This window comes from Phasianus colchicus, chromosome 23 (assembly GCF_987193195.1).
Source record: "Phasianus colchicus chromosome 23, bPhaCol1.hap1.1, whole genome shotgun sequence".
Classification (NCBI taxonomy): Eukaryota; Metazoa; Chordata; class Aves; order Galliformes; family Phasianidae; genus Phasianus; species Phasianus colchicus.
Window position 1 is genome coordinate 1,582,729 of NC_143458.1, and position 20,415 is coordinate 1,603,143.

General features: G+C 53.7%; 1 protein-coding gene across 2 annotated transcripts in view; it reads left to right on the forward strand.

Moving 5' to 3' along the window:
* The window catches only part of BCL9L (BCL9 like), a 42,083-nt gene extending 21,668 nt beyond the window's left edge, over positions 1–20,415 (forward strand). For both annotated transcript variants that reach the window (XM_031599946.2, XM_090123538.1), the window contains exons 2-8: positions 6,169–6,532; positions 8,834–8,956; positions 10,193–10,403; positions 10,905–10,989; positions 11,396–13,784; positions 14,572–14,838; positions 15,891–20,415. In XM_031599946.2, the coding sequence (XP_031455806.1) occupies positions 6,232–6,532; positions 8,834–8,956; positions 10,193–10,403; positions 10,905–10,989; positions 11,396–13,784; positions 14,572–14,838; positions 15,891–17,050 (4,536 nt within the window). In that variant the 5' untranslated portion in view covers positions 6,169–6,231 and the 3' untranslated portion in view covers positions 17,051–20,415. The remainder of the gene's footprint in view (positions 1–6,168; positions 6,533–8,833; positions 8,957–10,192; positions 10,404–10,904; positions 10,990–11,395; positions 13,785–14,571; positions 14,839–15,890) is intronic.

The following is a 20,415-nucleotide window of genomic DNA, read 5'->3' on the forward strand; positions in this document are numbered from 1 at the left end:
ATGATGATTTGGGGATGGTTGTCTGGACAGGGTACTGGATAATCTCATTTAGGCACCATTTTCCATGCAAGTTTGGATTAGATGATCTTTTAAGGTCCTTTCCAATCAAGAGTGCTTTATGATTCAGTGATTTTATGGTATACACATCACGCCTTACCTGACTTGCATGGCTTTAGGCAAGACTTGACTCCGTTGTGAGACTTGTGGGAAAGTTGAGTATTCAGGATCTTACCTCCAAGCCTGCTGCTCGTGAGTGTCAGTGTATTAGGGGGCAGTGTGAGGCACAGCTCCAAGTGGATTTCTGAGCGTTATGTACATGGGGATGTCTCTCCATAGGTGGAAGGGAAGGTGAAGCTGAGATTTTATCCTCCTTTGAGACCAAGCAGCCCTACCGAAATGTATTATTTCCAAGGCAGCTCCAAATGACAGGAGAGCAGTAGGATCCACCAAATGACTCTGAGAACCGCTAGGATTTGACAGAGCATTAGGTTTTCTCTGCAGGTCTTTTTCAATCCTCCTATAGAAGCTGTGAGGCTGTCACCTCTTCTGCCATTGAAAAAGGCATGTAAAGGATACAAGAAGTGAATGGGCTTCTCCAGGCTGTCCATCTGACTCTATCAGAGCAAGATAATTTCCTGATGCTTGATAACGATGAGGCACTCCTGTAGCTGCACGGTTGCTGCATGGCATGCTGGTGCTGAGCTGTGCTTGTTGGGCTCGGGTGGCTTTCAGGGCACCTCTGGCTGCTGATGCTCATCGTGGACTCTTGGCTGGAGATGGCAGGATGACAGTTATATAGTTCTCCTACTGTTTGGGGGGGGGGGTTTGTTTCTCACTGGAACAGAATCAAAGTCCGCTGGATGGTCTCGCAAAACAGATTGGTTTGGAACAATCATTTTTGCACCGAAAAAGGCAGATTTCTGAAACTGGTTTTGTTCTCAAATCAGAAATGATCCAGGAATCTTAGACATCAGAAATCTTGCTTCTGGAAAGCTTGTCATAGCCCGTGCCTAGGTGAAATGCTTTGACTTCAATGAAGTAGTGTGATATCTCTTTGAAAGTGTGCTGTCCCTTTCTGCTGCTAACCCTGGGACAGCTGCTGCTCTTAGGGCTGTTAGGCAGTGTTAGGCAGCGTGCCGTGGTCTCATCCAGGCTGGGGGTAAGAGAGACTTTTAGGAGATGGCAGCAGCTCTTTGGGGTGTCGCTTGCTGACCCATGAACACTTAATTCATGAAGCCTCTGAGCTTGCCAAGGATCTAACATTGCCAAGGATCTCATCGTGGCTCTGTGTCCAGGTGGAGGCTGGCAATGAGTGTGTATGTGGCAGGGGGGTTGGAGATTCACGATCCTTGAGGTCTCTCTCTTCCAACCCTGGCCATTCTGTGATTCTGTGATGAGTCTCCCTGCAGTGCTGTGCCCAGGCCTGGGGCCCCAGGACAGGAGGGATGCGGAGCTGCTGGAGCGGGTCCAGAGGAGGGCACGAGGATGCTCAGAGGGCTGGAGCACCTCTGTGTGAAGACAGGCTGAGGGAGCTGGGCTTGTTCGGCTTGGAGAAGACAAAGCTGCAGGGAGACCTTGTTGTGTCTGCACTGGATGGTCTTTAAGGTCCCCTCCAACCTAAACCATCCTATGACTGAGATTGTGGTGATATCCGTGGGACATTCTGGATCAGGGCTGTCTCAGGATCAGTGCTAAAAGGCTGAGCAGCTGTGCTGCCAGCGTAGGTGATGTGCTCAGCACAGTGCAGCAGCAGCCTGCCCTTGTTACTCCCTGAGCTGGCTGGCAGAGCAGGGCCTGGTTGCTCTCTGCTTGTTGCATCACTTCATCACAAAGCATCTCGTCTTTGCTGTTGGTGGGGCATGTCGGTGCAGCTCAGGAGGCTGATATCCACCGTGTGCAAGTCTGCAGTTATCCAGGTTTCATTGCTGGGCTGGCAGAGTGCTGCGAGGAGCTCTCCTGCCCTGCACCACGCGCTGCACACTCTGCATACTTGTGGTGGTGTTGGGAATCTGTGTTGCTGTTCAGAGAGAGTGGGAGCATGATTCACCAGAAAGTCCTCTGGGAAGGCATTGGGGTTTCAGGTTTCCTGAACTATCAGCTATCAATTCCAGGACGGGGAGTTTGTCAGCTCAGTCTCTCCTCGCTCAGTTTCCTCCTCCCCTGCTGTTGTTCAGAGTGTAGTGAAGCTTTGCTGAAAGCAGTTTTCGTTGTTTCCATGTGAGGTTTATCTTCTGCCCAAGTCTTTGATTTAAAGCTTTTCAGACGTACAAGACACAAATATTCTCCCTCTGCATTTAGATACAGCACATCTTTCAGCAGAGCTATCGATTGAGCTTTGTGTGCTCCTTCCCCTCATCAGGTAGGTTGGCTGCCTGTTTTCTGATGGGGAAATCAAGGCAACCAGACAAAACCCATCATGCTCAGGATCACTCACGGATCTGGTGGCAGCAGGGCTAGGACCCAGGAGTCTTGGCTCCTCGCTGTAGCCACTGGGAATTAGATTTTCTATTGTCTTTAAAACTGCTGGGCTGGAGCGTGTGTGTTGCTAAATTGCAGAGGGAGCCACATTTCTATGCAATCTCCTTTTTCTCGTGTTCTTTTCAAGATGTTTTGGATCATTTGTCTGCCTGTGTCAGTGTATCTTCTTTCTAATTAATTCTCTTCTGTGGCCCAGATGCGTGGCATGCCTGCTGGAATCTGGTTGGAAGGGGTGTGTGCAAGGAGCTCGCAGCAATCAAGATGTCTATCAGCATGCTGCAGCCAGACAGATGGGAGGCTGGGGTGGAGTCCCGCCATGCCTCTTCAGCAAGATCCAACTGTTGCTGCTTCTGAGAGCACAGTAGAATCTGCAGGCAGTTGCTTCTGGCCTTTCTCCTGCTAGGATTTGCGAGTGTGGTGTGGCTGGGCTCAGTTAAGAACGGAATAGGATGGAATAGGAGAATTTCCCCGGGTCACAGTCAGTTCTGCGTGGCTTTCTGTGCTGTCATCAGCTGAGGCAAGGTATGGGATGTCCTCCATGGAGCACCCAAAATAAAAGGAGGAGGAGCGCTAATTAGATGCCCTTAGAACACAGTGTTCTGTAGGGGACCTCACAGTGAGCGAGGCTGCTCTGCACCTGGAGGTTTCATTGGAATGGCTGCTGGGCCCTGTAGGGCCGTCCTCCCTCGTGGCATTTTGAGGGATGTCTGTCTTCCTGAATGGGGTGAGGTTATCCAGGCTGTGTGAGGTGGGTGGCTGTGTGCTGTCTGTGAGTGAAGCACCTTTCATGGTGAACTTCCATGATTAGCTGCAAAGAGAGTTTGTATGATGGGGGTGTAGCGTGGTAGGCATGTCTGTAGGAAAGAATCTGCTTTTACATGATAGGACAAGGGGGAACGGTCATAGGACAAGGGGGAATGATCATAGGACAAGGAGGAATGGCTTTAAGCTAAAAGAGGGGAGATGTGGGTTAGCTGTGAGGAAGCAATCCTTTGTCAGAGGGCGGTGAGGCGCTGGCACTGCTGCCCAGAGCTGTGGGTGCCCCATCCCTGCAGGCACTCAAGGCCAGGTGGGATGGGGCCCTGGGCAGCCTGAGCTGGTGGGGGGCAGCCCTGCCCATGGCCGGGGGCGGCACTGGGTGGGCTTTGAGCTCCAATCCAAGCTGAGCCATTCTGTGGCTCCCTGACTGCTGAAAAGTCTGGGTTGCTACTGGGCCTTTTGGAAGGGACCTTCCAGCTTCTGACTCGTTGATGAATGAGTTTGACCTGAGGGACAGTGGGTGCATCTTGACCGTCAGTCTGGAGCCTGTGGGCACGGCCTTAGCAGGGACCTGGCTTTCTCTTTCCTTCCTCAGCACGCTCACGTCTGCGCTGTGCTCCAGCTCGTGTTGTGCTGCAGTGCTGCTGAGCGTGTTTGGTGAAGCACTTTGGGATCTGTTTTGAATGAAATACTGCGTTCATGCAGATGTGCCGCAGGCGGCCTCGCGTCTCCTCGCTGATAGCAGCAGCGGCGGTAGCTCCTCTCTGCTCATCTAGCGGCGTCTGGGCGTGCATCAGATTGTGACCCTCAGGACGGCCCTGCGATGTGTTGCACGAATGGCGTGGTGTGGAGCTGGTGGAGCAGCAGGCAGGGCTGGGGGCCGTCGGTGGCACGGGCTGCTGCGGGGCTCGCTCTCTGGAATCTGTCTGGCAGCAGCCTCTTGCAGCGGGGTGAAGGCTCCCCGAGGCTGGCCAGCCTGTGATTGCAGGCAGCATGTGTGCTTAATGCCGCAGTCTGTGCCATATGGACCTTCTCCTCCTCCCTGCTTGCCCTCTCTGTGTCTCCCTTCCCACTCCGCTCCCCTCCCCCTGCAAACGCTTTGACAGAGCAATTGGGCAGGCACTGGGACCGCGGCTCTGACATAAATCTCTCCTGGTGTGGAATGAGGGGTATAAATATCCAGAGAGTGATGTGATCTTTCCAGCTGCTATTAATAGGTCCCCAGAGAACGAGAGCGCGCGAGCAAGGCTGGCTGATGCTTAAAGGGCTAGCAACTCCCTTATGTGCTGTGAAAATTAATCAGCACTGTGGCTCACCATCTTCCTCCGGGCTACAGCGGAGCCCTCAGAGAGGTGTGCGGGGAGGAGGAGGGAGCAGCTAACGAGTCGCTAGTTAGGGAGCAGTGATAGGGCAAGCTGTGCGCAAATGATGCTGCTAACTAGGCAGGAACGCCTGGGCGGGCTGTGCAGCATGGCTGTGTGCTGTAGGGCTGTGCAGTAGGGATGTGCAGAAGGGATGTGTGCAATAGGGATGTGTGCAGTAGGGCTGTGCAATAGGGCTGTGTGCTGTAGGGCTGTCCTGTAGGGCTGTGCAGTAGGGCCGTATGCAGTGGGGCTGTGCAGTAGGGCTATGTGCTGTAGGGCTGTGCAGTAGGGATGTGTGCAATAGAGATGTGTGCAGTAGGGCTGTGCAATAGGGCTGTGCAATAGGGCTGTGAGTAGGGCCATATGCAGTGGGGCTGTGCAGTAGGGCTGTGTGCTGTAGGGCTGTCCTGTAGGGCTGTGAGTAGGGCTGTATGCAGTGGGGCTGTGCAGTAGGGCTATGTGCTGTAGGGCTGTGCAGTAGGGCTGTATGCAGTGGGGCTGTGCAGTAGGGATGTGTGCAATAGGGATGTGTGCAGTAGGGATGTGTGCAGTAGGGCTGTGCAATAGGACTGTGCATTAGGGCCGTATGCAGTGGGGCTGTGCAGTAGGGCTGTGTGCTGTAGGGCTGTGCAGTAGGGCTGTGTGCTGTAAGGCTGTCCTGTAGGGCTGTGCATTAGGGCTGTATGCAGTGGGGCTGTGCAATAGGGCTTTGTGCTGTAGGGCTGTGCAGTAGAGCTCCTGCCGCATGCTGCTCTGCCAGGCACTGCTGCACACTGCTGCACACTAACCAGCCCTGGTGCAGGGAGCAGGTGTGGAGAAGTCCATTTTACAGGCAGGGAACTCCCTGGCAGTCTGTTGCTACATGCAGCCTGTGCCTCGCAGCCATCAGCAGAGTTGGAGGTGGTGTGCACGGTGCTGCTGGGCACTGTGTTCTATTTAGAGCCACAGAGTTTGGTGCTGCGTGTCCCAGGGTGGCAGAAAAAATCTGTGCTCAGCCTCTGGGCTGCTCAGTCCAGATGGGAGGAGCGTGGTCCCAGTAACCCCTGCGTGCTGGGAAATGCGTCTGCCTATACAAGGGAAAGGTTCTCGCCTGTGTGGAGGGGGTGTCATGCAAACAACATAGAAGTATGCAAGCAGACAGGGATACCTCAGCTTCCCCAAACACGTGGTTTGCTTTCCTTCCCCAAACTCGCCTGTGGCAGGGAGAAGAGTAATGACAGGGCTGTGGCAGGGCAGTGTGAGGCCCTGATGCAGGAGAGCTGAGGAGCGGTTCTCACTGGGATGCTCTTTGTTCTGCACAGCACTGTCAGAGTCTTTAGCAATGAGTATACTACAGGTCTTTGTTCAAGAGCTGCATCCCTAAAGTTGGAGATGGGCACCCTAAGCAGCCCATTCTGGTGCTCCCACAGTGCCTGTCCCATGCGGGAAGTCGAAGGTAGTTGTAAGCTGTGAGGGATGCACACAGCAGTGCCCAGGGCTGCAGGTTGAGCGATGTCGTATGAGCAGCTCTGGGTTCTCCCTTGCTGTGTGGGGCACCGTGCTCACCCTCTGCCTTCTTCTCTTGCAGGTTTGTGACAGAAGGGCCTGGGAGCTCCCTCCACTGGTGCTGTGGGACGCTTCAGCCAATCCAATGCACCCTGACAACAAACTGCCCAGCCATGGCAAGGCAGGCAGCAGCGGTGCCCCGGCCCAGCACCACAACGTGAGCCAAGCACCCACCTGCAACCTGGGCTCGAAGGGTGTGGGTGCAGGCAGCCATGGCGGCAAGGCCACCCAGATCTCCCCTGGCAACTCTGGACTGAAAAACAGCCAGAACACTGTCCCGAACTTCAGCTCCTTGAAAGGCAAGGTGAAACGGGAACGAAGCATCTCAGTGGACTCAGGAGAGCAGAGAGAAGCTGGCACCCCGTCGCTGGACACAGAATCAAAAGGTAATGTGCTTCTAAACTGTGCTTCAAAAGTCCTTCTCTCGGTTGCTCCAAGCATTCGGGCAGGAGCGGGGATGGGAGCAGCTGTAAGCAGCTTGTGTTTCAATGCTGCCCTTCTGTTTGGACCTACCCCAGCAGCCTGTGCATCACCACTTGTCTCATCTGCAGCTCTGGGACCAGAGTGGCTGAGCATTGTCATTTCTTAAACTGCTGGTTACATCGAGAGTCTGGAACTGTGGGTTGAATGGGCTTCTGAGGCCTGCTGAACAAGAGCTTGCTTCACCTACGCTGTTCTGAGCAGCTCTGCTTTGCAACGTACAGACTTTCAGCTCAGGACAGAGGTAGTTGTTTTGTGTCTTCTCACTGCTGGCAAAGAGCTGCCGTTGGTGGTGTTCTGCAGCTGCCCAGCTCCTCGCCTGGTTAGTGAGGAGCTGCTGCAAGGGTCGCTGCCTGAGCAGCTCTGTGGTTTCCTTAGCTGTGGATGACTCCTGTGTAGAAACACTTGACTTCTAAAGAAGGGCTGAGTCACTACTTCCAAATCCTTTGACTCCCCTGTCCCAGCCAGCCTTCCCTGTGCTGTCCTGCATCTCACAGAGCGTGGTACCCACTGGTTCCATGTGACACAGGAAATCTACTGAAATAACATGATCAGGAATGCCTGAATCCTCCTGTAGTTTGCTGACACGTTGCATTAATATGGCCCATAAACCTCTAGATTATATACAGAGAGTGATCAGACAGTGTTACGTTGGAGTTAACACAGAGCTAGAAGTTATCAATCATAGAATCCTTAGAGCTGGAAGGGATCTTTGAAGGTCATCTGGCCCTGTTCCTAACCCTAACCCTGGGACAAGGGGAAATGGTTCGAAGTTGAAGGAGGGAAGATTTAGGTTGGATGTCAGGGGGAGTGGTGAGGTGAGTGGTGAGGTGCTGGAACAGCTTCCCAGAGAGGCTGTGGATGCCCTGTCCATCCCTGGAGGTGTTCAAGGCCAGATTGGATGGGGCCCTGGGCAGCCTGGGCTGGTATTAAATGGGGAGGCTGGTGGCCCTGCATGTGGTGGGGGTTGGAGATTCAAGATCCTTGAGGTCCCTTCCTACCCAAGCTATTCTATGATTCTATGATTCCTGGGTGCCTTCAGGCAAGCTGCTTCCTTTCCAAGCTGCCCCAACCTGAGCTATGAAATCAAGGGAACGTCTGAGTTTAGAGAGGGTGTAAAGGCCCCTGCCTGATGAATGGCTTCGAAAAGCAGAGTCTGTGTCTCTTGTTCCTACCAAGGATGTGAACATCTTCAGGTTTTACTTGTCTTTTAATGACATTTCTCACCATTGATTACTCTTTGAAGCCCTTGTCCAGGCAGAAAAACAACAAAAAACACACAAAAGTACTTGCTCAGTACTTCGTCAGGAGAGCCATGCAGCCCTGTGTCTGGGAGGACGGATGGCTGTGCATGTGGGAATGCAGACCTGTGGAGGAGCAGAGCCAGTGCACGTGTGGAGAAAGGGAGGAGGACAGGGATGAGGCAGTGATGTTGAGCACTGACTGCCAGCCTGGTGGGGAGATGCAGGATTTGGTGCTCTGCTGGTGCCAGGCAAGACGAGTAGCTGGGAGGTCTCCTCGCAGGATGTGTCCTGTGGGAGTTGGCGAGGGAGGGGGGAGGAACCTAGCAGGCCTCTAACAAGCTCCCTGTCTGTCTCTTGTGCCAGACTGAGTTTTTCTGAATGGCAGACATCTAGCACTGACTGTGCTTTCCCTTCAGCCAGTGCTGTGCCTCTCTCAATGAGCGAGCATCTGGGCTGTGCCCACAGGATAATCCTTGGGTCCAGCGAGCTGCCAGCATCCTCAGCCAAAGGGTAACAGCTTGGGCCCAGCGTGGGCTGCAGAGATGTTCTGTGAGCGGTGCCTCAGGCCAGGCAGTGCTGCTGCTGAAGGGCTTTCATCCCGGGCCTCTCACAAGGTCTTGCTGGAAGGAATTGTGTTGCAGCTCTGGCACAGTGCTCAGAGTACAGGAGGCCATGTCTGGCAGCACGGCCAAGTCCTGCGTGGGTCCCACTGCCACCTGGGGTCTTGGCTCGCCATCCCCAGGCTGCCCCTTGACCACTGCTCAGGGGATGATGTCTCAGTGCCAGCCCAGATACCTGCAGGACATGGTTGGCAAGCCTGGGCTTCGGTGAGCTCCAAGCTAAAGAGCCTGGCCTTGCACACCATGCCTCCCCAACTTCCTTCACTGCAGCCAGGCAGAGCCCCAGCCTTCTCAGCCCCTTGGCAGCTCTCCTCAGCTCCTCTGACTCTTGTGTCCTTTGCAGGCGAGGTGGCTCCCCGCAGCAAGCGGCGGTGTGTGCTGGAAAGGAAGCAGCCGTACAGTGGGGACGAATGGTGCTCTGGGCCAGACAGCGAGGAAGACGACAAGCCCATCAGCAGTGCACACAGTGAGTGCCTACCTCCGTACCTGCCCAGAATCTTGAATAAAGCCAGATCTCTCCTGGGAGTGTGGCTGATCATTGTGCTCTGAGAGTATCTGCAGCCACACAGCGAGGTGTGGGATTTGTTCTGTGGAGATGCACTGAGATGCTGGAGGGGGAAAGTGTTGAGGTTGGATGCCCATGCTGCCCAGATACCTTCATCTGTGCAAATGAGGCTAAAGGTGCTCTTGGTGTCTTGACAGTGGTTCAGGCAGAGCTGAGCAGGCCATTGTGAGCAGGGAGTTCTTCCAGCCACGGCCTTTAGTGAAGCCCAGCTAGCTATTCCTAAAGTTCAGACTGATGTTTTGAGGTTGTATAGGTGTAAAAATTTTGTGAACTTTCAGATCTGGTTGCTTTAATTTCCATCTCTTCCTGTCCACCGGAGTGCAGGATGTTAGAAAAAATACGGCTGTTTCTTTCTCTTTGGAAGAAGTGCTCTGCCTTGCGTGGCAGTTCAGTATCACTGTGAGTCAGCAAACGTGCACATAAAGCTGTGTGACGTGTGGCCTTAATGCCTGCCAGTGCACAGCAGCCGTCTTCCCTGAGATGTTTATCTCTGTGTGGTTCACAAGGGCCGGGATGGCAGGCAGGACTGCGAGACTTTCCTGCCAGCTGGTTAGAATGATAGGATCATTGAGGTTGGAAAAGACCTCCAAGATCATCCAGTCCAACTGCCCACCTACCACCAGTGCTGCCCACTGACCACATCCCTCAGTGCCACTGCTTTGCCCCAGCCTGCTGGTAAAAGAGCAGGCCTGGCTCAGTGGCTGTAGTGTGTGTATGGAGCTGAGCAAGAGGAAAGCAATGAATGCTGCTGTTAATTACAATGCTTATTAATATTAATTAGGAATATTACTCAATAATTAATGATGATTAATAATTATCGCTGGTGCAAAGCATCTCCTCTTTCCCCTGCTACCCGGGTCCCTGTTGTTAGCACCATGGGAAGGGAGATGAGATGAGCCTGGGGCCACCCTGAGATGAAGGAGAGACCAAAGGAGGAGCTGGGCCGCTTGGGCGCCTGGGGACATTGGCCACCAAGATTGCAGGCACTGCTGGTCGGGTGCTGCCATCTGGTGGTGCCGGGATCCTTCCTGCTTCCCTCCATCTCATTCTGCTCCAGACAGCAGTGCCGTTCAGCAAAGGCTGCTCTGCTTCCCTTGCAGCGCTGGCTTCAGTAACTCCTGTCCTGTGCTCCCACAGATTGTAATGTAGCAGATCCTGCAATGTCCACGGCCTCGCAGCTTGGCCCAGGGTCCAACCCGCTGCCAAACCTGAATGAGACCAGTTCTGCCAGCACACCTCATGGTACTGCCCCAGGCTTACGGTCGGATGGTGCGGGAGGTGGAGGTGGTGGAACAGGAAAGCAGCCTTCTCAGTTCGTCTACGTCTTTACAACGCACCTTGCTAACACGTAAGCAGTAGATCTTGTCCATTCACCCAGAGCAGTGTGGATTGCTGATCTGGGGGCATCTGTGGGGTTGGGTTGTCACAGGGAATGCCATGTAATGCTTGGTGCTCTCCACTCAGTTCCTCACTTCTGTTCTGCATTGTCTCAGCCATAGAGTCTAGCAAGACTGAGTTTTAGGGCTTTTTGCTAGATCGTGTATTGTGTGTGGCAGAGCATCTTGGAAACAGCTACCTATAGGGCAGCATGGAGCAGCAGGCACAAAGCAGAGCAGAAGGCCCAGCACAGGCCATGGGAAGAGGGAAATTCCAAGGCAGGTGATCTTCAGTTGGAAAACCTCACTGTGGCCTGTGCAGGACAGGTGGGAGGACTCTGAGAATATCCCCCCCGTTCCTATTGACCTCCTAAGAATTCCCTGTTCCCATAGGACTGAAGAGAGGAGGTGGTGCCTGGGGCCCGGGATGGGGCACATTGTCTGATCTTGAGTGGTTGATTCTCTCTCCCCAGAGCTGCGGAAGCTGTCTTGCAGGGCCGAGCTGACTCCATTCTGGCCTATCATCAGCAAAACGTCCCACGGGCAAAGCTAGACCAGGTATACTGGCCATGGACCAAATGCTCCTGTTGGCAAGTGCTGCTGCTGACCATTCCGTTCTGACATGGCTGTTTCCCCCAGCTCCTGGCTTAGCTGTGGAGGAACAGGGAATCAGAATTCCCTTTCAGCAGTGTGGGAAGTGCTTTCTTTGAAGCCACTTCAGAATGAGTCTTGGTTGTTGTAAACTGTGAAGAATTTGGGCTGGGGCATGTTATGTGGCCCCACAGATATGTGGGCAGAATACATGACTGTGTGTTTCCAGGCCATGTGATGGGGCCTGCTTCTTCCCCACGAGGAATGAAGGCAGAGCTGCCATGTGGCGTGTTTCAGATTGTTTTCCTATAGGTTATGGGAAGAATAGCTAGAGTATTTTCATCCTTACTTTGTCTTCCTTTTTCTCTACCAGGCGCCAGCTCCTAAAGTGCTGGGAGTTGCTGAACAGGTTCCAATTAACCCTCCTTCTGCCAACACTCCCCAGTCGCAGCCACCAGCACCTCAAGCAAGTCAGCCACAGCCGCAGCCTCCCCCACCACAGCCTCCTCCTCCACCTCAGGCCATCAGTCAGACAGCCCTACCTGCACCCAACAACCTGCCCCAGGAGGGGACAAGTGAAGATGTCCGAAGAGAACTGACTCCCAACTCTCTAGGAAACAACAGCGGCAGCAACCAGCCTGGAAGTAACCACCCCAATACACCCACTGCATCTACCACCACCATGCAGCCTGGGCAGGTGGACTCTGCCACGTCCAGCTCCAACCTCCTCGGGGAGGGCCCGGGTTCAGGGATGCAGGGGAATGGGCAGGCAGGGCTGGGCTCCAGGAACTCCATGAACTCAGAAGGGCTCTCGAAGGAGCAGCTGGAGCACCGAGAGCGCTCTCTGCAGACCCTGCGGGACATTGAGCGTCTGCTGCTGCGCAGCGGGGAGGCTGAGCCGTTCATGAAGTCCAGCCAAAGCACGGGTGAGGGTGGGACTGCCCCTCAGCCACAGGCTGCCCCTGCCCAGCCCCCCGCTCCCCCTGCCAGCATGAAGAAGTACGAGGAGCCTCTGCAGTCCATGATTTCCCAGACCCAGAGCCTCGGCGGCCCCAGCCTGGAACACGAGGTGCCCCACCACCCCGGCACTGACATGGGGCAGCAGATGAACATGATGATGCAGCGGCTGAACCAGGACAGCCTGACGCCAGAGCAAGTGGCCTGGAGGAAGTTGCAGGAAGAGTACTATGAGGAGAAGCGCCGGAAAGAGGAGCAGATCAGCATCCATGGCCGACCCATGCAGGAAATCATGATTCCACAATCTATGGGCAGCATGATGATGCGTGGCCCCCCCCCACCCTACCACAGTAAGCCTGGGGAGCAGTGGCCGCCAGGCATGGGCAGCCAGCTGCGGGGACCCATGGACGTGCAGGACCCTATGCAGCTAAGGGGAGGGCCACCCTTCCCAGGGCCACGATTCCCTGGAAATCAAATACAGAGAGTCTCTGGCTTTGGAGGGATGCAGAACATGCCCTTGGATGCTCTTGGTCCCATGAATGCCATGCAGAGGCCAGTCAGGCCTGGCATGGGGTGGAGTGATGATCTGCCCCCGATGGGAGGTCCCGGGAACTTCCCACAGGGCTCCCTGCCCTACCCATCAGGGCAGGGGGACCCTGAAAGGTTCATGAATCCACGTGCCAGGGAGGAGATTCTGCGGCACCAGCTGATGGAGAAACGCCCGGTGGCGATGCAGAGGCCCATGGGGATGTCCAGCAACTCCATGAGCCAGGGTATGGAAATGGAGAGGATGATACAGGCTCACAGACAGATGGATCCATCCATGTTTGCTGGGCAGATAGCAGGGGACAACCTCAGCAGCAACCCAATGGGAATGGATTTTGCAGGAAGTCGTGGGATACTGAGTCCCCCCATGAGCCAGTCAGGCCTTCGGGACATGGACGCACCCATGGGCCCTGGCAACCTCAACATGAACATGAATGTCAACATGAACATGAACATGAACCTTAATGTCCAGATGACCCCCCAGCAGCAGATGATGATGTCGCAGAAGATGAGGGGCCCTGACATGATGGCCCATCAGGGTATGAGCCCTGAGGAGCTGGCCAGGGCAAGGGCTCAGAATGGCAATGGCAGTGCAATGCTGGGGGGACCGCAGAAAATGATGATTCCCTCTCAGTTCCCCAGCCAGGGACAACAAGGTTTCTCCAGTGGGCAAGGACCTTACCCCAACATGCCTCAGGAGATGGGCAATGCCTCAGACATGTTCAGCCCTGAGCAGGGCACCATGCCTGTCGGAAGCATCAGTGGTACCACTAGACTCAGCCACATCCCTCTGCCTCCAGCCTCCAATCCTGCTCCTGCACAAGGGGGAAACCTGGCCAATATGCACCCAGCACCTTCCCGGGGGTTGGGCCGCCGACCCTCCGACCTCACCATCAACATCAGCCAGATGAACTCCCCCAGCATGGGTCACCTCAAGTCCCCCACCCTCAGCCAGGTGCACTCTCCACTGGTCACTTCGCCTTCTGCCAACCTCAAGTCCCCGCAGACGCCCTCGCAGATGGTCAGCATGCCACCTTCTAACCAGTCTGGGCCCCTAAAGTCTCCCCAGGTGATGAGCTCCTCACTTAACGTCCGCTCTCCTACTGGCTCACCAAGCCGCCTGAAGTCCCCTTCCATGGCTGTTCCTTCCCCGGGTTGGGTGCCATCTCCCAAACCCACAATGCCCAGCCCAGGAGTCAACCAGAGCAAGCAGACACTCAGCATGAACTCCTCCACGTCCATGGCAGGACTGGATCAGGGTATGTTGGTATCTTGTGTGCTAGTGTGCCTGCGTGTGTTTTGGTGAGTGTGTGAGCATCCAGAACCCTGGAACAAGCACCCTGTGATCAGAGCTCCATAGGATCAGCACTGGTCCCAAATCCAACCTGCCTGGATTGGCTGTAGTCTCATTCTTCCTGTACCTGGTGAAGCAGATCTTGGCTCTCCTTCCTGCTCTGCTCACATGGCTGCTTGTTGCAGGCAGCCCAGAGTGCATTTGCAGCCCCTTCCTACTGGCACAGCAGAGCAGTTTCTACCCTGACAGTCAGCAGAGATGTCAGGCACAAGCCTGGATAAGTGCTGTCTGCAGGACTTGGGGTGGATGCCATGGAAGTGGTGTACTGGAATGATGCAAGAGTTATATTTGTTGTGGTCTGTGTTTGCATTCGCCACCCTTTTGCTAGGCCATTTTTCCCCATGTCTGCATGCTCTCACAGGAGTGGAGAGACACTCGTGTCTAATTTTTGAGTACTTTTTTTTCCCTAGGGGTTCCAATAAGGGCCTTTCTGAGTAATCTGTAAGGCAAATGGTGCAGCCATTGTAGTTTAGCTCGTGCTCTGTGATACAGGTAGAAAAAGATGTGTCTGAGTTGGGAAGGCATGGGCAGTTTGAAGTGGAACTCCATCACAGTTCTGGAGTGTGAGCCTCCTCAGAGTCCTGAGGACTTGCCAGCTGTTTGGCAGCCATCGTTTGGGAACAGGGCTGCTGTCTGACAGGAAAAGCTGCTATGTGTGTGCAGTGCTAAGCTGTGCTCTCTCTTGCTTGCAGGTTCTCTCCCTTCTGGGCCCAGGAGTAGTTCTTCTGCACCAGCCAGCAACCAACCAGCCTCTAGCACCATGAACCCCAACATGCCTTTTACTTCCTCTCCAGATCCATCCCCCTCCCAGAACCCCCTTTCTCTGATGATGTCTCAGATGTCCAAGTACGCCATGCCCAGCTCCACACCACTCTACCACAATGCCATCAAAACCATTGCCACCTCTGATGACGAGCTGCTGCCAGACAGGCCTATGCTTCCACCTGGAAGTATGGCAGGTATGTGCCTGTAGGGCTGGGCTGCTGTGTTGGTGTGTTCTCTCATCAGCTTCCTTCTCAAACAGGTGAAATTTGCCCTCATTTGTTAAGTTGGCTCACTTGTCCACACTGTGTCCATCTGCTTTTGGCTTGTCTGTGCTGCCTGGGTGGACATCACCCAGTCTGCCATACTTATCCCATGAGCTCTGGAAGCTTTCAAAACATCTTTGACCCAGTGTGGATGTGTTGGCCCTGGGTTTTCACTGCAGGTGAAGATATCTCAGGTCCAGGATGAGGCAGAAGGCTGGTGCTTGGAACCTGCAGCAGGAGAGGGATGCTCAGAGCAGGGCTTGGGAGCCTGCTGGCTTTCAGTGGAGCCCAGGTGCCTGCACAGGCAAGGCTGTATCTTAGCACAGTTGTGATTTCAGTAAGCGACAGCCAGATACGCTTCGCTAGCTGGTGGCACTGATGAGGACAGCTAGGCAAATGATTGCCTTTCATCATTCTGTGCTCAGTATGAAGGAGAAGGGGAATTCCAGCAGGCTGTGCCACTTGATGCTGGGGTTTAAAGCTATTTGATAAATATTTTCGGTGGTTTTCAAAGTGAAAAATCAACTTGTTGACTCTTTGATTGCTAAGAAGTCATTTGGTTTGGCCATGAGCATGCAAATGCACGTACTGCCTCTCAAACGGAGCCTTTTTGTGAGCAGTTTGCATCTGCTGTACTGATGAGCCTGTTTGTCCCTCCTGGATAGCACTTGTGTTGAGATGCTGGCACTTCTGTCTTGTTCCTCCTTGCCACTCAGCAGTGTGTGATCACAGGAGGAGCTGGAAGGCTGTGCTAAAGGGTCAGTCCTCTGTGCGGAATTGCAGTGAGCAAAACTGGAATCGTTCTGTGCTGTCTGTGGGCTTGGGGAGCTGAAGTTCGGAGCACTTCTTCTGGATGCTTTGCAAGTCCTTCTTGCATCCCCTTCCTTGGAGCTCAGGGCTTTCTGGGCAGTAGATCCCAGCAGGCTCCACAGGATGGAGGTCTGTGGGCAGAGTTAACCTTTCTCTCTTTTTCCTCTCCTTAGGTGTGACAGGGAATCAAACGAATCAGCTGCACTTAAACTCCGTGGGACCTGGATCCTCCCAGAGCCCCATGGGAATCAACTTGCCTGGTCAGCAGCCTCTTTCCCACGAACCACCCCCTACTTCTATGATGTCCTCCCCAAACCCGCTAGGCTCCAACATTCCTATGCACCCGAGTGCGCCGGGGCCGGGTGTGCCCCCCCAGAACCCCATGATGCTGCCCCCGGGGCCCCAGGACTCGCTGAACCAGCAGTGCGGCCCCGTGCCCAACAGTTCACAGATGATTCCTTCCAACCAGCTCGTGTTCCCCCGCATGCAGCAGCCCCACAACGCCATGCAGTCTCCTGCAGGAAGCATGCCCATGGCCCCTGGTGGGGCAGGTGGCCCTGGCATGCAGCAGCATTTTCCACCGGGAATGTCATTGCCACCTGAGGACCTTCCTACCCAGCAGCCTGGCCAGATGCCTCCTCAGCAGCACATGATGGGCAAGAACATCCCTCCTCGGATCGGCGAGCCCTACCCAGCTGTGCTTCCCGGGGTGGCATCGGTACTGAACGATCCTGAGCTCAGTGAGGTCATCCGGCCCACGCCCACGGGCATCCCCGAGTTTGACCTGTCCAGGATCATCCCGTCGGAGAAGCCAAGCAGCACCTTGCAGTATTTCCCCAAGAGTGACAGCCAAGCACCCAAATCACAGCCTTCCAACCTCCACCTCATGAACCTGCAGAACATGATGGCTGATCAGCCCCCCGTGAGGCCAGGTATGAATGCCCCCAGCCTTCCGGGGCAGCAGGGCGTGCAGAGGGGACTCGGCATGCCCATGTGCCATCCTGGACAAGTGCCCATGCTGGGCAGGACAGGCATACCGCCCCAGCAGGGCATGATGGGCAACAGCATGCATCAGGGCATGATGTCTCCGCAGCAGAGCCTGATGGCCCAGCAGAATTTCATGCTGATGCAGGCCAAGCAGAGGAGCATGTCTGTGTCGGGGGAGATGTATGCCCAGACAGGACACATCATGTCACCTCAGGGCTCTCTCATGGGACCCCCACCGCAGCAGAACCTAATGGTCACACACCAGATGAGGCAGAGGAGCGTCTCCCTGGACAGCCAAATGAGTTACATCCCCGGGCCGGGGAACATGGCTAACCTGCCTTTCTAAAGCATGGGCCTGATTGTACAGATGTTTTTAAACCTTTCGTTGGGGGCGGGTTGGGGGCCGACGCCAGTGGAGGACAGCAAGTGGGATGCTTTTCATATCGGATTTGCCTCTATACAGAAAACCAGATGTGCAGTAAACTTGATGTGAATTGGGTTTGGTTTTTTTTTTTTCTTTTTTTTCTTTTTTTCTTTCTTTTTTCAGGGGGAAGGAGAGGGTGGAGGGACTGGGAGTGGGGCTGTTAATTTTGAACCCTGTGTGGTGACCAGGGACTTCCAGACCCTGTGGCAGTTTATTATTTTCCTCCTTCAAATGTTTTTCTTTCCTTGTTTTTGTTTAGTTCTTTGTTTGTTTGTTTTGTCATTTTGTTTCCTTCTCTCTCCCTTGTTTTCCTTTTAAGCAACCAAACTGTGTAAGAGGGTTTTGGGAACTAGCTGTAAATAGGTCGCTGAGAAAGGCAAAACTTGTGCTGGTTTTTAATTGTTCTGTATTTCTGTGTTTTAATAGAAGCCTCAAACCATGTTTAAGAAAAAAAAAAAAAAGAAAAAGAAAAAAAAATGCTAAAGGCAACAGTGTACAAGGATTGAAAGCTTTCCTTGGTGGGCCAGGAGGATCCTCCAGGGTGTGCAGGGCATTGGGAGATCCCATTGTAGAGCGACTCTTTGTGTTGGAATGGTTTGCTCGTGCAGGGCGTTCGGCTCCATGCTGATCTCAGGCCCCTGTGGAGGCTGTACTGAGCACGAGAACACAGCCAGTGGCTGAGGACCATTGGGCAGGTCAGAGCTGTGGCCCCGGCCACTGGAACGGTGCTCATTTGGCCAGGCAGGGCTGCAGCTCCTTAGGATACAGCTGTCACTGCTGCTTTGGCTGTGAAAGGGAGGATGCCAGCCAGCTGACACAGGCAGCAATGATCCAGGTTCTGCTGGTAATCACATGCTGGGGCTGAAGGTCTCCATCAGTCGTGTTGTCTCTGGGCCTTTCCTTTCCCTTCATGCAGGATGGTGTGTAGGGATGGAGGGACTCTGAGCTGAGCTGGATCTTTCATTCTTGTGCTTCCAGGAGAGGCTAGCTGGGAATCCCGCTCTTTTGCAGCCTTCCTACACCAGTCCTTTACCACCCATCACCCACCAGGACCATGCCACATCCCCTCTCCCTCTGCTGTCAGTTGGTCTCCCAGGTCTTCCTTTCTCACACTGCCCTCCTCCAGGCTTTCACAAGGGTCTCCTGCTCCTCCTTGCCCTGAGCTCTGTGCAGCAGCCCTGTCCTACTGCACTGGGAGGCACTGCTGTTGAAGATCATGGAATGGCTCAGGTTGGAGGGGAGCTCAAAGCCCACCCAGTGCCACCCCTGGCTACGAGCAGGGCTGCCCCCCACCAGCTCAGGCTGCCCAGGGCCCCATCCCACCTGGCCTTGAGTGCCTGCAGGGTGCTCCCCCTGCGTGCACTACTGCATTTCTGACTCAGAGTTGTGTTGTGCGATGCCAGCTGTGTGCCATGAGCTGCCCACAGGTTGCCCTAAGTTTCTGATAGAAGAGGCTGAGGTTCTTATTCCCAGGCTGGTGGAAGCTGTTTGAACAACTCAGGCTTTTCTGGATGTGCTTCACCCTCCCCATCCTCCATTTTGTAAGGTCTTCCTGCACGCAGCACTGGTGTTCTTTCCTGTGTTTGTCCACTGAAGGGGCTGTAGGATTAAGCATGTGCCCTTCTGCACTCATAGGGTCTCTGGATCTCTGCAGGACCCCATTCCAGCATGGTGTACCCCATGGGTATCCCACTGTGAACTCAGGGCATTTGATTGCCACATGAACACCAGTTGGAGGATTATCTCTGCAAAGCCAGACTTTGCTTACTACCTCTCTTGTAGCAGCACTCACTTTTCCCTGTTAGATACCACAGAAGGAAAGGGAGATTGTCAAGTGGGGAGGGAATGGCAGAGCTTTTTGTTATCTTGTAAGCTGCTAGAAAAAGCTGTTGGATGCTGAAATGTCAACCCAGTGGCTGTGTTGATCAGATCTGTAACGAGATGAAGCCACATGATCTAACCTAATGAGGAATACCTTGAACCAATGGGATATTTTGTAGAGAGCAGTACGAGGTTGGAAGTGCAGCTCTGGATTTGAGAAAGGACTTCACTCTGCTCTCGTGCTTTGTGGTGTTTGCAATCTGATTGAGCATCGTTTTCAAAGGAACAAAGTGCTCATCCCTGCCTTGGCATTTACAGCAAAGAGGAATAGTCTTTAACCCAGGGCTAAGTCAGCGTGCTTTGGACCTGATGTAGCTGTTTGAGTTCCCCATCCTTTCAGAGTGTGCATTTCACATGGGAGGATGTGGCTTGAACGTATGCAGCTTTTTCTCAACTTGAGTGGCCCGAATGGCTGTGGCTTCTCTTGGCTGCACCTCGGGGCGTTGGCTGCCAGTATTTGCTTGTAGACATCCAAATACCACTGCCAGCCCCCTGCCCTGCTCATCACCCACCAGCTAGTCTCAGTTAATTTTAAGCCATACTATTTTCTATACAAGGAAAGTTTTTTGTTGGTCTGTTCTGTTGGCCCCGTTGAGATCTCTGCCTGCCGGTACGTTCCCTGCAGACCCTGGGCAGCCTGACAGCAGGAGGGAGACCTGTCCTCCAGTGATAAATAACTAAGAAGTAAAGCCTTTCAACTCAGCAGGCCTGTATACAAAAGGGAAATCCTGGCATTATTTCAGAGCTGCGGACTTGCAGAGCAGCAGTCGGGGCTCTTCTGCAAAATCGTGCCACCCTAAAGCCAGCCAGCCAGCCCTACCCTGACTGCTGTGATGGGTGAACTGTGGGGAGAGGAGGTGCTGTGGAGCACCTCTGCCTGGACGTTGCTCCCAGCTGTGCCCAGGAGCAGCACTAACCCTATCAGGCTGGGGCGGATTGCCTTCAGCTGGTTGCCCGCTGCTGTGAGCTGTGTCTGTTCTCATGTCTTGTAGTTTTTTGCTCAGCATCTCAGCTTGAGTTCTGTGTACTGACTCCACCTAATCACAGTAAAAGGTTTGCCCATGTTTTAACCATGACGTTGCAATGTTTTTTCAGCTCCAAAAAGTAATCATTGGGAAAGAGCATCTTTCAGTCGAATAATCAAGCACCTGGAATTAGCTTTCACATTGAGGTAATGGTGACTGACCTGTTCTCTATCATCCCATGGAGAAACTTCCCCAGTCATTTTGTACCATTATATAAATATATATATAAATATAAATATATAAATACAATATGTGAAGACATCTTATTGGTTTTTATTTGAAACAATTTTTAGGCTTGTTTTTGGGTATCTGTGCTGCCTGTAATGTATTGACCTGTTTTATAGGTGCCTTTTTATTAAAAAGACAAATTTCAAAACCTGA